This window comes from Manacus candei, unplaced genomic scaffold (genome assembly GCF_025592945.1).
Source record: "Manacus candei isolate 608988 ecotype Guabito, Panama unplaced genomic scaffold, ASM2559294v1 h1tg000169l, whole genome shotgun sequence".
NCBI lineage: Eukaryota > Metazoa > Chordata > Aves > Passeriformes > Pipridae > Manacus > Manacus candei.
The window spans coordinates 335,943-351,433 of record NW_026138217.1 but is presented as its reverse complement, the minus strand read 5'-3'; the positions used below and the strand labels follow the sequence as shown (position 1 = coordinate 351,433).

The following is a 15,491-nucleotide window of genomic DNA, read 5'->3' as shown; positions in this document are numbered from 1 at the left end:
TGATCGCTCTCCCTGTGCGGAGGCTGTTCCAGCTCACCAGAGCACGGGATGAGGAGCCCGTTCCTGCCTCGGCCTCTCTCGCTCCCAGCGTCGAGTCAGTGCTTGTACTACAGCTCCGGCCCCAGATCCCGGGAAACTGCTCGTTCCCGTAAAAAGATGGATGCTCTGAGGTGAAACAGCCCGAGCGTTGGGCTGGAGGAAGCCAATGTCCTGTGGCAAACACCTGGGGTGACCTTGGAGTTGTCATTTGGAGGCTCAACAGGTCCCTCAACCCAAAAATCAGGGAGTTTTCCCTATTTTTGGATTTCCTTGAGAGTAACTCAGCGACACCACATTGGGGGTGTAAATCCTGACGTGGGGAAGCCCAGGGTCACATCCTGCCCCCCTGAGAGCTGCTGGGAACCCAAACCCGGTGACTGCAAAATGAGAGACACGGGGGAAGGGATGGTTTGGGGGTGGATGCAAGAGAAAGGAGGTCTGGAGGGAAGCAACAGCCACGGCAGAACTGGGAGCAGCAGGATTTCGGAGGTGCCTTGTTGGGATGAATGGGAAGTAGCTTCCATCTGGGTAATATTTCAACCCCTCAGTGCTGCAGACTGACCCCTAAAATGGGATTTATCTCAGTGCAAACACAGGAAGAAGGACCAGAGAGCCAACCAGGGACAGAAGCCAGGTGCGAACCACCCACCCAGTCCCAAAACTCATTACATCAACCTGGGAAAAGAGCAGTTGGGTAATATTTCAACCCCTCAGTGCTGCAGACTGACCCCTAGAATGGGATTTATCTCAGGGAAAACACATGAAGAAGGACCAGAGACCCAACCAGGACCAAGAGTCATTTGGGAACCACCCACCCAGCCTCCAGCTCCTTAAATGAGGCCCCTGGAAGAGCCAGGAGCGGGAGGAAGATGGATCTCCCACCCCACCCCGATTATCAGCGGGGCTGTGCTCGCTGCATTGATAAGTCTTGGTGATATATTGAATTTTATTAGCTGCCACCAGACCCCCCCTGCACAGGCTGGGAAGCCACAGCCATAAATTAGAACTGGAACATTTATCTCCCGCCGTCCTGCGGGCGAGGAGAATGTTTAGCAGCATTTACTGGAGCGCAGTAAAGTTTTATTTATAATTTCTCCCCCCCCCAACTCAGCATTAGGATGTGCAACTCCATCTTCTAACGATGCTGGCGGGGGGGGAGGTAATATTTTATTCCCCCATCTTCACCCTACTGATGTTGCCATTAAAACATAATGTTCAACGCGCCGCCGACGCACCTGACGGGGCTTCACAGCTGCCAGAATTGGTGGCTGCCACCAGTGATGGGTCACCGAGCCTGGGGTTGGGGAAGGGGAGGATGTTTGTCATCACTGCCTTGCTCGTTTGTCTTGTTTGTTTAACCCCATTTCCAGGTTATTTAAGGAATTTGCCAACATTTTTGTTGGAGTTCGATCGTTCTCGGTGTTTTCAGAGCCCTCAACGACGTCTCCTCCCCAGAGAGGTGGGAAAGAGAGTCCAGCAGAGTCAAATTCCCTCAAAAACCCTGTGGCATCACTGTTTTGAAGCAATGGCTTTGCTGGCACCTCTTCCCAGCTGGCAGAGCAGCTGCTGGAGCCAAAGTAGAGCCCGGGATGAGTCGGGGTCAGCGGGGTTTCTAAATGGAGACCGTGCTCTTCATTTGCATCTCTGCATATATGCAAATGAGGGCTGATTGCCTGCGGCACAGGCTGCCAATGGGAACCTCCCCCAGCAGCCGTTTAGGGCAGAGCCCTCCCAACCAGTTGTGCCCCAATTTTGTTCCCATTCCATGACCTAAAGCCAAGGGGGTTTGGCCAAGTGAGGCACAAAAGGTGGGAGGTGCCAACCCCACTCCCCCCGTGCACCAGCTCTGCCAGCACATCCCTCTCCTCTCATCCCAAACTTTCCAGCTAAGCAGACCCGGTTCCTGTAGGATTTCTCACTCTCCTGGGGGTTTCCTCCACATCAGTTGGATTTTCCTTACAGTTTTCCACCCAAAAATGCTGCCACTCCCCAGCCTCAACTGCGGAGCGTTGAATCCCTCCCATGTGCCACCGCTGCTGAGAATTCCCCAGTGAGAATTCCCTTCTCCTTTATCTACCTCCTTGCAGATCCCAATTAACCTTGAGAACTGTTCCAAAAATCCCAATTTCCTCTTCTTTTATCCCATTGTTGCTTTACCCGCTCTCCTACCATGGGTCACTCTCCAAGCCATGGATATTTCCATAGCTATTTCCATGGATTCTCGTCTTTCTCCAACAGATCCCAAGCTCACCACAGCAGGAATTTTCTTACAATCCCACTCTTGCAGAGCAGGAGTGATCCCCAGCCGCCCAATCCAATTCTGGCCTCCGGAGCGGGGCAGCATTCCCCAAAATCCATCTGGCAGAGCCTGGTGCCTCCTCCACTCCTGGACACAACATGGGATAGTGCTCTGAACTGGGATATCCAGGTGTCCTACAAGCTCAGCAGCCTCTCCAGGCTGGGGGAAAGCTACAATTCCCCCTCCTCTGCTTTTTCCCTGTTTTAATCCAGCAGCATCCCGGGAGGGATGGGGACCAGGGGGGATCTGCTGAGCCCCTCCAGGCACATGGGGGGTTAATCCAGATTTAGTGTGGCAGGAGAAAGAGAGGCTGGATCATAATCCCGGGCTGAAAAGGATTGGAAATGGGTTTCTTCCCCACACCAGCAAATTCCCAGACCCCCCTTTCCATCAGCAGGCTCAGCTTCCCACCCTGACACGGAGGAGATGGATCCTCCTGGCACGGATCCGCCCTGTGTTGACATCAGGGAGATGCAACATCTGGATGCTGCCCCTGAGCACGGGGGATTATGGAAAACCTCACCTGGGATTAGAGATCTTGTCTCCAGGCAGAGCCAAAAGCAAAGCTGAGCAAAAACCAGCCCGGATGTGCCATTTGGGAGTAAAAAAGCAAATTATTGTCCCCGGCATGGCTTGTTAGAGCCCTAAAGCAACGCTGATGGATTGGATATGGGTGTGGAAACTCGGGGAAAAAAGATTCCAAACCCCTGGCAGAGCTTAAACCACTTCTTGGGTGAATTTAGGAGGGACCTGGTGGAAGCAGCTGATGGTTCTGCCGCTGTTTTCCCTCCATCAAGATGAGGATTATGACACCAGCAGCCAATTATTTGAAGCCAGAGCTCATGGAGTTAATCTGGGCTGGAGCCTGATCCCAGCCAGGAGGAATTAGCAGAGCTGAAGGCAGCAGGGAACTGCTCCCCAGCCCGGGGAAGTGTCCAAGGCCAGGCTGGACGGGGCTTGGAGCAGCCTGGGCTGGTGTCCCTGGAAGGTGTCCCTGCCCATGGCAGGGGGTGGGATGGGATGGGCTTTGAGGTTCCTTCCAGCCCCAACCATTCCATGGTTCCATGTCCTTTGGAGCTCTGTGCCTGTTACCCCATTTGCAAGCAGAAAAGCCCATCTACAGCCAGGGGTTGTTGGAGGAGCTGCTCCTCCAAAACCGACCCCAGGGATGAATGTTCCCAGCTGAACCCCCCCAGTCCTCCCCAGACCTCCTCCTCTTCCACATTCCTTGGGAGACACACGGGCCTGGAAGGGGCAGCAGGGGGAAAAACAACGAATTTCAGGGAATTTGGGAGGATTTGGGTTTAGATGCCACCGTTGGGTTTCCCGGGGGGGGGAGTCCTGTGGGACACCCCAAGGCTTGGCCGTGCCCGGGTGGCCCCGGAGAAGCTGTGCCCGTGCCCCAGCTGATGGATTTGCTGATTTCTCTCTCTATTTGCAGGAAATCCAATTAGCCCATATTTTTGATTGGTGACAAACGAGGCAGCCATCGATCCCCCCTTCCAGCTGAGAGGGATCCCTGCCCACCCCATCGATTCCCACCCCGGGAACTGCGGAGGAATCATTATCAGTAATATTTGGGGGATTTTTTCCCATTTTCCTTCTGAACTGCTTCTCCAAAGGCACAACCTCGGGCAGAGGAAGGGGAGAAATAAAACCTGGTGCTGGACAGAACTCCCAAGGGCTACAAAATCCACTTTGGTTTTGCAGTTTCGAGTGGGATGTGCAGCTTTTTACCCCAAAAATGGCCTCAGGGGAGCCTGGGAAAGTCAGAGCAGTCCCATCACAGCAGGCAAAGCCCCCCTGCTCCTTTCCTCCATCCCTGCAGAATCCTCTGTGCTCCCAGGAGGGGCATTCCAGGGGCAGTTGGAGTCTCCTACTGGGTTTATGTGGGGGTAGGGGAGGGAGGGAGGGACGGAGGAAGGAAAGGGGGAGGAAGGGAGGGAGGGATGAAGGAAGGGAGGGAGCAACAGAAGGATGGGTGGAGGGAGGGATGGAGGGATGAAGGATGGGATGGGAGGAGGAAGGATGGGATGGAGGGTTGAAGGAAGGAAGGATGAATGGAGGGATGGAGGGAGGAAGGAAGGAAGGGATGAAGAAAGAGATAGAAAGGTGAATGAAGGGAGGGATGGAGGAAGGGACAGAAGGAGGGACGGGGAGAGTGATGGAGCAACACAAGGATGGGTGGGGGGAAGGAGGGAGGAATGAAGGGAAGGGGTGGAGGGATGGGAAGGATGGAAGGATGAAGGGAGGGATGGAGGGGTAAAGGAAGGGAGGGGTGAAGGAAGAGATGGAAAGGTGAATGAAAGGAGGGATGGAGGAAGGGATAGAGGGAGGGATGAAGGAGAGAGCAACAGAAAGATGGGGGAGGGGGGGGAGGAAGGGAGGGATGGGAGGAGGGAGAAAGGGATGGAGGAGAAACTGAGGCCCGAGTGGAGGAAAGGATGGAGGAATGAAAGAAGGGATGGAGGGACAGACAGACAGGTGGGTTGATGGGACAGACACCTGCACAGCCTCCATTCCAACAGACACATCCCACTGGGAGTCCCAGCTCTGGGCTCCAGCACTGGCCCAGCCTCTCCTAGGCACTGGTCTGGCCGAGGGGGGGGAATGGCTGCATCCCAAACTCTCCCATCTCCTGCATCCCAAACTCTCCCATCTCCTGCATCCCAAACTCTCCCATCTCCTGCATCCCAAACTCTCCCATCTCCTGGCCCAGCCTCTGCACCCCATCCCTCAGGAGCTGCTCCTGACTCAGCCTCCACCTTCCCTCCTCCCTGGACAAAGCAGGATTGCTAATTGGAATCTCCCCTCTTCCCCCCAGTTCACACTCTGTGATTGATAATCCCTCTGCTCTCCCAGCAGTGCTGCTCCACTAATAAGATTGGAACATATCTCCCTTTCCCAGCCCCGATCCGTAGCCCTGATTTCCCGATCCCGCTCCGCTCCCGTGGGGAGGATGCACGTGGCTGTTCCCTTAATCCCCACGTTGAGGAATAGCTGCTAATTAACACCTTTCCCAGCTGCTCCCAGCCCTGCCCAGTTATCCCTGGGTGGCTTTTTGCTGCTCTCCAAGGCTGGAGGAGCCCAGGCCCAGCCCTGCCCGTTGCTTTCCCTGCCAATGGGATAAATTGGGATGTTGGGGGTTGGGGGGGTCTTTTCCCTCAAAACGACATCCCAGAGGTTCTCCCACCCCGGGCTGGATTGCCCAGAGATGGAGCAAAGCTGGAAAACAGTGGGGAGACTTTTCTGAGCACCTTTCCAAGGCTCCCTCCACGACTCCAACATCTCCATGGGGCATCACCTTCCAGGACTTCCCTTTCCCACGTCCATCCCTATTCCTGCCTCCATCAGCTATTCCTGCTGCATGACTTCCCATCCCCAGGCCGGTCTGGATACAGAACAGCCTTAGATAAACCAAATACCCACATTTTTCACCCCACTGCCTGTTTTCCTCCTGCACCAGGAGACCCTGGACTGACCCTCCAGCCGAGCCGAGGAGTCGGATGCTGCGGGAATAAGAGCAGAGCTCGGAAGGGAGGGGAAAGAAACCAGCAGAGCCTCTGATCTGCCGAGTGTGGCAGGGGAGGCCGATGCTCTGCTTTTAATAAAACATAACGAAGCATAGGATCATAAAATATTTCCTTTAATTCAGTGCTCCCACGAGGGCGGGGAAGAGAGACTGGCAAATGCGGTAGGTTTTCCTCGCCGCTCGCCGGGGGGGAGAGCACTGCCGAGGTTGTTAAACAGCTCATTTGCGAGGCCGGCAGTGCTCTCCCTTCCCACCCCCACCCCGTTTCGGGGGGCTGACGGGCGGCGGGGGGGGCTCAGCGCGGCACATCCCTCCCTCTGTGTCTCACCCTGGAGAACCGCGGGGCTTTGTCCCGTCAGGATGGGCTTTCCAGGGGGGAAAAAGGTCAAAAAGCAAATGAGGGAGGGCCGGTCAGCTCCCATCCTCATCCTTGGCGAGCACGCGGCTGTCCGAGCACGTGCACGTTGAGTCTATATAAATACAGACAGATCTACAGAGATATATATAGATATATAATATATACACTCACACATCTCCGAGGCGATGTGGCTGCAGTGATTAACATTCCCAGCGTTAAAGAATCTCTCAGCATCTGCTTTGTCCTACACCCGGCACTAAATATAACCCTTCAATACGCGCTCTCTCCCTCCGCCAGAGAGATAACATTGTTTAAATAAGCCCTTTCCATTTGAAAGGCTCGGGTTGTTGTCTCCCGGCGGGATGCTCGGAGCAGCTCAGGAAACAGAGGAGGGTGGGCCGTGCAAACAAACCGGAGCGTCCCGAACGTCCCAGGGCCCAAATCCGGCCCTCTCCCAATCGTTTCCCACCGCGGAGCCGCCCAGATATATTTTCTTGCTCTACAAAAATAAAAGAAGCCGCGTTTCCAGGAACAGAAGGGTTTAATTCGGGAAGCGGGTCCACCCGCGCTTCCTCGAGCCGTAATTACAGGCGTGAATTCCTGAATTCCCTCCGCCGGGAGGAATCCCGACCATTCCACGAGCCTCCCTCGACTGCTCACAATGGGCTTCCTCGGGGAACAAAGAATAATGCGACAGGACACAAACACAGCCCCAAACGAGCCACCGGAGCCGGCGCTCATGGAAAACGTCTCATCAGCAACTTCCGAGGGGAAGAAGCTCCGAGCGAGCGGAGATGAAGCGCTGGAGGGTCTTTCCAGGCACGATGGTCCGGCTGGAAGCCAGACCAGTCTTGTTTCTGGTGGTGCCACACCTTTTGAATCCTTCCTGGAGCAGCATCTCCCCGTTGCACGGTGCTTATCCATCAGCAGGTCATCCGTTATCCCACGTGGCAAATCCCGCATGGACAATCCTGCTCCCCAGCAGCTCCTTGGACATATTTTGGGATGCTGGGCAAGGTGAAGTTGCCCAAATCCTCCCACCCTGCTCTGAGTCACCACATCCTTCTGCAACCCAACTTGCTGGGTTTTATTTTCAGGAGAAGAGCAAGAAAATCAGCCAAGTTCGACCACGGGCTCTTGGGATGCTGCAAACAGGGAATGGGATGGGATGGGATGGCAAAGCCTGTGCCTGTGGTTCCCCTCTTCTCACTGCAGTGAACGGGGTTTTCTGGGCTTAAAAAATCAGAAGCAAGGTGCTGGATGGAAGGATTAGGGGAATTCAAGCTGGAAATCTTCCTAAGCACGCCTTCGGGCCAGGCTTTGGAACACGCTCTCCAGAGGTGCAAAGCTGGGCTGGAAATCTAAATCCCTCGGCCATCAAAATCCACTTCCAGAGCATTTCCAAGCAAACATGATGGGTTTTTGGTGGCAGATGCAGCCACCAGCCAAGCTGGGATGAAGAAGGTGCTCATCTCTCCCAGACACCCCCCAGGCACAGGGATCTCAGCTCACCCCCCCTCCCCCCACCTCAGGATTGGGGGATCCTGATGGGTTTGGTGGGATCTGTTGAGCTGGAGCCTTTTCCTCCCCCTCCTGCTGTCCTGGTCCAGCTCAGCCCCCCCCGTGAGGATCCAGTGGCTCCCAAAGCCACCTCTTGGCACCCGTGACAGTGACAGTCACCAGCTCAAACTGTCCTTGCTCCCTCTTTTCACCTTCCCAGCACCAAGAACAAACCCCACCCTGGGGACCAGCCGGATGCCCACCCCAACACAGCACCATGGAAGGCAACATTCCTACCAGGAAATCCAGGGTTATCCGTGAAACCCGTCCCAAAAAAGTATTTCCATGGATGGGAGTCCACCCAGAAGCTGATCCAAACACCCCCATCACCCCAAATCACCCCCTTGGGGAGAACCAAACCCCCTCCACGTGGCTCCAGCCCATCCTTGCCCTCACAGACCCCTTGGAAAAGAAACAAAGGGGTCTAAATACATGAGATGCATCCCAAGAGAGGCTTCTCCAGCTCCCATTTTCCTGTCCTGCTTGATAGGATATGGCCCCAGGGTTTATCTCCAGGCACAGGGAGGTGGAGCGGGGCCTTTAATCCCCTTCCCTTCCCAAGTGTATTGTTGAAGGAATTATATAAAAGGAAAATCATTTAGAGCTAAACAAAATCTCTGCCTTCCCTGCTCCTGCAGCACCTCCAAGACGTCCCAGCTTCCAGCCAAGGAGGTTTTTGTGGATGGAGAACCAGGAGAGACCACACGTGTGGCCTGGAGGCCGGGGCAGGGGGGTCGGTGGTGCCACATTTCCACCCCACAGACGCAGTTCCATCTCCCTCCACTGGGACATGTGGGTTTTCCGGAGGTTTCCCAAACCTCCTGGGAGGTGAATCTTGTTTCTCAGCCAGCTGAGAGGGCAAACGAGCAGCACAAGCACCTTCCCTGCTCCAAACGCTTTGCAGACCCCCAGACCGTCCTTCGAAGCACTAATGACTGCTCCGAGGGAAGCACAGCGGTGGGTTATTATCCCCGCGCTTTGGAATCCGCCCGCCCTTGGCATTCACGGTGAATCCAGTCCCCAAGCGTTGAAAACAAGCCCGTGATTGACGGTTTATTTTAGGAAAAAGAGGGGAAAAGTGGGAAGGAGATAATGCCGGGAGAGATAATGTGAGCGCCAGTCATTAGTTAAAAACAGGCCCATCAGAACTGCGAGTGCCTCGCAGAAAGCAAACAAAAGGGCAAAGAGAGCAGCTTGGCACGGGAACAAAACCAGCCACATCAGCTGCATCCTCCCGGCTCTGGATTTACCAGCCGGGAAGTTTGCGAGGCAACACGGCACCTCCTGCCTCCCAAACCCGAGGATTTGGGGGTTCCTTCCCGGGCTTTCCCTCTTTGCTGGTGACTTGGCACCACTGAAATCAAGGTTTGCTCTTAAAAGATGGGGAAGAACCCAAAGCCTGGAGGAAATCCTGTCCCCGGTGGGTCTCAAGGGGGTGATGTTTCATCCCCCTGTTCCTGGTCCCAGGCGGGTCCTGGCCATCCAGAGGGAGGTTTCAGCTCCATCCTCACCTCTGCAAGTGCTGCGGAGCCTTTGCAAGATCCTTGGCTCCATCTCAGCCTAATTCCCAAGCCATTAGCATGTCTGGATTCAATAAAACATGCTCTTATCCCGAGAGCATAGAGAGCTTTCCATTGGCAGATCCCAAAGCACACGGGGAGAGCCGGTCAGACATTCCCAGCTGAGGATTTTCTGAGAGAAAAGACCATTTCTGCAATGACAACCAGAAAAAACCAGCCCTGTGGGGCACGTGAAGCCCTGGAACATCCCCACGGGAAGGGGGGGCTGGTGGGAACCTGGTTAATGTCTGTCCTGGAGGCAGCAGCATTCCCTGCCCTGGTGCCCGAGCCTGGGTGCAGTGCCAGGGCAGACCCTGCCTGGAAGTGCTCGGAGGCACCAGGGAAACCTGGACCTGGAGAGGCTCGAGGAACAGCCCCTGGGAACCTCAGGAGGTTTAACAAGACCAAGCTCAAGGTGCCGTTCCTGGGTCAGGGATCCCCGGGATCCATCCAGGGGATGAACACCAGGAGCAGCCCCGAGAGAAGGACCTGGGGGTGCTGGAGAGGGAGGGGCTGGACAGGGACATTCCCTGTCCCTGTGCTCGGGCAGCCCAGGAGCCCCTTCTGTGCCCAGGGCTGATCCCCAGCATGGGCAGAGGGCAGGGGGGGATTCTGCCCCTCTGCCCCCTCCAGACCCCCCTGCAGAGCTGCTCCAGCCCTGGGAACAGCACAGGGAGGACGTGGAGCTGCTGGAGAGAGTCCAGAGGAGGCACCAAGAGGATCAGAGGGATGGAGCAGCTCTGAGATGGGGAAAGGCTGGGAGAGCTGGGATTGTTCAGCCTGGAGAAGAGAAGGGTCCAGGGAGACCGGATTGTGGCCTCTTAGGACCTGAAGGGAGGTGACAAGAAAGGTGGAGAGAGACTTTTTACAAGGGCCTGGAGTGCCAGGACAAGGGGGAATGGCTTAAAACTGACAGAGGGGAAATTTAGGTTGGTTACTGGGGAGAAATCCTTCCCTGGAGGGTGGGCAGACCCTGGCACAGGGTGCTCAGAGAAGCTGTGGCTGCCCCATCCCTGCAAGTGTCCAAGGCCAGGTTGGACGGGGCTCAGAGCAATCTGGGACAGTGGGAGGTGTCCCTGCCCATGGCAGGAGGTGGAATGGGATGGGCTTTGAGGTCCCTTCCAACCCAAACCATTCCATGATCCAGCACAGGGCACACAGAGCAGGGCTCCCAGGAGCACATCCAGGATCTGAACCACGACCCCTCATCCCACACCACAGGGACCAACATCCCCAATCCAAACCCTACAGCATCCCTGGCCCTGGTTTGGGGGGATGCTGATAATCCCAAGGGAACTTGGGGGGTAAATATCCCCAAACCTGGGGGAGCTTTGGAAACACTGAAGGCCCAGCCACAGTTTAACACACGAGGTTTTCCAGGGAGGAACGAAATCCGGAATATCTCCATATCCCAAAGATGCTTATTAGCCTGGAAAGGCACAAGGAGGGGGAAGATCCTCGCTGGTGTTAAAGCTTTTCACAGAGCTCTGGATTCAAACTGGCAGCTCTGAACGGCTCCAAAACGCAGCTGGTGGGAAGAGGAAAATTGGGCTAATTGGGGCAGGGCAATTAGCACAGCAAGGAGCAGCTCTGGAAGGGGCTGCCTGGCCCGGATTTACCCGGAGAGCAGCACAGGGGCCTCATGGAAACACACCTTCCATGGAAATGGTGGGAAAGGCTCAAAAAGAAAGGTGACCTTAAGCTGAAAGCGAGATTTGATGGGGAACAGCATCAATGGGGAAGGATGGTGGGAGTTTGGGATGGATTTCTGGATCAGTGTTGTGCAGGTGAATTAAAGGTGAATTAAAGGTCCCACGTGGCACAGAGGCTGCTCCTCCTTTGCCCTCATCCCCCACAAAACAACTCCCACCAAACCCCTCTTGGCTTTAAAGAACAGACACAAGCAGGCGGTTCCGTCTCCCTGGTAAAAGCCACATTTGCCTCAAAAAAAAGGTGAAAAATGAGCTTTTCCAGGTTGCAAAGAGGAGCCATCCCAGGGGTTACTGTAAACTGGGAAAATCCTTGTGAGGAAAAGCCTCAGGGGGTTCCTGGGAATGGAGAGGGGAGAGAAATTCAGTTTGCTGATAAAAATCATAAGTGTAAAGTGCTTTTTCCAGGCTGTTTTTTTTTTTTTTTTTTTTTAGCTTGGAGAAGCAGCTCAGGGACATCTCTGAGGGCAGGTCCCTTCAAAGCCCAGAACCTCCAGAAACAGCTCCAGACAAGGAGCTACACTGGAATTTTCCCCTTTTTTCCCCATGGGAGGAGGTGCTGGGGGATGGGGAACAGAAGCTAAAACCACTCACTCGGATAAAGAGCAGAGAAACACCTCGCTGAGCTCGAACCTCGCCGGTCCTCCCTCCCTCCCGTGTTTGCAAACACAGCTCAGGTTTTACAGCTCGTAAAACAACCCCCGACGAGCAGCTGATGGGGGAGCAGTTGATGGGGGCCGTATTTCAGGGGACGAGCTGAGCGCTGCCTAATGAGCCAGCCCTGATTCCAGCCATGCCAGGAATCCAGATGGGGCTTTTCCAAACCCGGCAGGGACCCCGGGGCTGCGGCTCCATCGTCCTCCCTCGGTCCAGCCGCTCGCCTCCTCCTCCGCACGTCCTCGTTTGTTCATCCTGACGGCTCCTTAACCCACTTAGCCTTGTCCTCGGCAGCTTTTCTTTTGGCCAAGGGGAGAGACTGAGCTTGTTATAAAGGAGGAAAGCTGGATTACAAGGAGTGATGCTCCCCAGAGGGACGGATAACACGTCGGGAAGGATCCAGCCGCTGCTGCGCTCGGGTTAATAAAAGGGCTTTTCATTACAAGGTGATGGATGGAAACCACGGCTGGAAACCCCAAAAGGCTTCCCACGGAGGCAGAGATGCTCTGCTGGATGGGAAGTGCTTCCAGTGGATCCCTGGTGCTCTCCTTCCCGCCGGCACTGGGATCCTGGTGATCCTCCTGGATGCAGCATGGGGAGGGCAGCTGCCCACCAGCGCTGGGTCAGAAATCAGATGACAACAAAACCGGGCAAAATTCCCCCCAAAAAGGGCTTTGGAGACGTGCAAATGCACTTGTAGGGATGAACAGTGGGATTGGTGTGTTGGGTATCTGCCCCCCTGAACCCTCCCAGGTGACGCGTCTGGATCCTGTTGGATCCCTGATTAGGAAAGCGCCGGGATGGGGAGGGGAAGGACCTCTGCGGGCACGTCCTCCCCCACCACCACAGCGCCGGCAACCCCAGCCAAGGATTCCGTCAGCCACGGCAAAGCCATCTGCACACCGAATTTCGGGAGCAGCCTCCGCAGCTCCTGCTGCCCAGAGCGTGGGGAGGGCTCGGGATGGGGGAACCCACCCCCAAAGCCTGGATTTTTAGGTGTTCCATGGAAAAACGGAGCTCAAACCGGGTTTTTTTGGGAAGAGCATCTCTCTGCTGAGGGATAGAATCGCAGAATCCCAGAACGGTTTGGGTGGAAGGGACCTTAAAGATCATCTCATTCCAAGCCCTGCCGTGGGCAGCGACATTTTCCGCTGGGGAAGGAGGTGGGAGACACTTAACGGAGCCGATCCTCGGGATCCAGGGAAGCAGCAAAGTTCCAGTGTGGTTTTAAGAGCCCAAACCCGGCTCGTGGGTGTCTAAACCCAAGCGCTTCCTGACACCTCCTCCCACATCACTTTGGAACCCACAGACCCCCCGGATCCCCAGACTCCTCCAGACCTACCACAAAATAACTTTTATCTCTTTTTTCCCCCAAAAATCCCCATCACACACACAGACTGACCCACGGCCGCTCTCCCAAACCGACAGCAGAAGAGCAGTCGCCCAATTTGCAGTGACAAAAACAGGAGGGAGGGAGGAAAAATGATCCACGAGCCAGTGACAGGCAGCTTGTGCTGAGGAAAAGCCGGGGGGATGCGTCGTTCCTTGGAAATTATCTATCCGTGACCTTAAAAGCGCGGTGGAGGTGGAGAGGAGAGACAGGAGGGGGACAGGGCTGGATTTGGCAGAAGTTCCCCCCACGCCGAGGGGGTTTTGTTGCCGCCGGTGCGTTCGGCGATGCCGGCGGGATGCTCGCAGAAAAGCAGGGAGGGGGATTCGAGCGGCAGCCGCAGCTTTGGCAGCACAGAAACCCACGGTGGGGGGGAGGGAGGGGGCAAAAAGGGATGCGGGGAAGGCGCGGCGCCTTCCCGACCCCGGGCCAGCCAAATCCGAGCCGGGCTCTGGGTAACCTCAGCCCCGGGAGCCCCGAGGGATGATTTTGGAGCCGCTCGCGATGCCGGGGAAGAATCAGCTCCTTTGTGTGGAGCTGTGCCCGCTCGGCCCCGCAGAGCCGCCGCTCCCCCTCCCCGCGCCCTGCAGCAGCTGACGGCGCTTTCCGGAGAGGAAAAAGTACATTAGAAAGGGAAAAAAGCAGGAGCTCTGGAGCAGGCTCCGCTCGTCCCTCCATCTCCCGGCGCTCGGCGAAGCCTCTCGGCTCCCCGGGAGCAGCCGGGGCTCGCTGGGCTCGGTGAGGAGCAGCCACCTGAGACCCCACGGCGGGGGATTTGGGGGGGCAGAGGGGGAAACAGCGGGGAAATCGCCTTCAAATACACAAGGAATTAAATGCCACGACTCCCCCTCAGCCTCCGGGAGGTGAGGAGGGGAAAGTTTCCTTCCCTGTTCATTTTCCCCTCCCGGGAGCCCCGTTTTTGGGGTTGGGGTGTGGGGGTGTCTTATTAAAACCTCCGTGGAGCGAGGTGGGGAGTCAAGATGTTCATCTGGGAGCTCAGCCAGCCGCAAACCCCCCCGGTCGGCAGGAATTTGGGGGGCTGCTTCTCCCTGCCGGGTACCCCCGCGGGTTTGGGGCACCCCCCGCGTGCCCGAGGGCTGGGCTGGCTCTGGGTGCTGCGAGCCTCCAAAAAGCTGCAGCTCCTGGGGGTCCCCAGAGCACAGACCCCCCCCGGATGGGGAGCACGGGGCTGGGACCGGCAGCCGGAGCCCCCGGGCGGAGCAGCAGGGAAGGGGGCCGTGGGTGCAGGGAAGGGGGCCGTGGGTGCCCCCCTTGCTGCTGGATGGGGGTGAGGGATGAGCATCCCTCCATCGTGTCCCCCCGGCCCCCCGCACCCCATTACCGGGTCCAAGGCAGGTGCCCTATGAACGGCTCCCCTCAATGGCCCCCCCGTTAACGCTCCCACAGCAGTGCCCTGTTCATGGTTTAAAACCTGGACCCGCTCAGGGGGTCCCCCATTAATGACCCCCCCCGGTGTCTCATCAGTGGGGTTAAACCCAATCCCCGGCTCGGGGGTGTCCCATTAACGGGTCCCACATCGGTGCCCTATTAACGGGTTTAAACCCAGTACCCCGACAGTGGGGCCCCATTAACGGCTCCCCACCAGCGCCCTGTCAGGGGGTGCCCCAATAACGGCTCCAGAGCGCGCGCCCCATTAGCGCCCCATCACCCCCTCCCGAACCAGGCTCCTCTCAAGGGGTGCCGGGGTCCAAGGGGGTTTCTTTCCCCCACCCTCATCCTCCCCCCGAGCCCCGGGGCGGGGGGTGCAGCTCGGCCCCCCCGTTCCACTCCCGGACGCGGGTGGGCACCCCGTTATCCCCGCGGGGGGAGGTGACACTCACCCAGCGCCAGGTCCAGGAGGTGCCAGAGCAGCAGCGAGAGGGGCAGGGGGCTCGCGGTCCGCATGGTGCCCGCGGGGGGGGCAGCCCATGGGGGGCTCAGCTGTGCCCCAGCCCCGTGCCCGGGGGGCAGGGGGGCATCGCGGCGGGCGGGGGGCTCGGGGGGCTCGGGCCGGCTCCGCGCGTCCCCCCCGGGCCGGCGCCGCCGCCGCTGCCGCCCTAAAGCCGATTGAGAGCAGCGGGAGCCGAGCGGGGCCGGGGCCGCCCCCGAACCCCCCCGCGCTGAGCCCGCCCCCGGGAGGGGCTGCGGGGGGAGGGACAGGGAGCGGGGGAGGGGGGCTGAGGGGAGGGGGATTGCAGACGGGGGATGTGAGGGGATGTAGGGAATGGATGAGGGGGATGTGGGGGGATGGATGTGGGGGGAGGGATGAGGGGGATGGATGTGGGGGACGGATGAGGAGACTGTAGGGGGCTGGATGAGGGGTATGGATGAGGGGGGATGGATGAGGAGGATGTAGGGGGCTGGATGAGGGGGCTGGATGAGGGGGCT

The 15,491-nt window shown here is 57.3% G+C and overlaps 1 protein-coding gene across 1 annotated transcript in view; it reads right to left on the bottom strand.

Moving 5' to 3' along the window:
- IGSF21 (immunoglobin superfamily member 21) overlaps nucleotides 1-15,096 on the bottom strand; it is a 41,692-nt gene extending 26,596 nt beyond the window's left edge. Inside the window, exon 1 of the mRNA XM_051773441.1 lies at nucleotides 14,945-15,096. Within this exon, the coding sequence (XP_051629401.1) occupies nucleotides 14,945-15,008 (64 nt within the window). The 5' untranslated portion in view covers nucleotides 15,009-15,096. The remainder of the gene's footprint in view (nucleotides 1-14,944) is intronic.
- Between the last annotated feature and the right edge of the window lie 395 nt (nucleotides 15,097-15,491).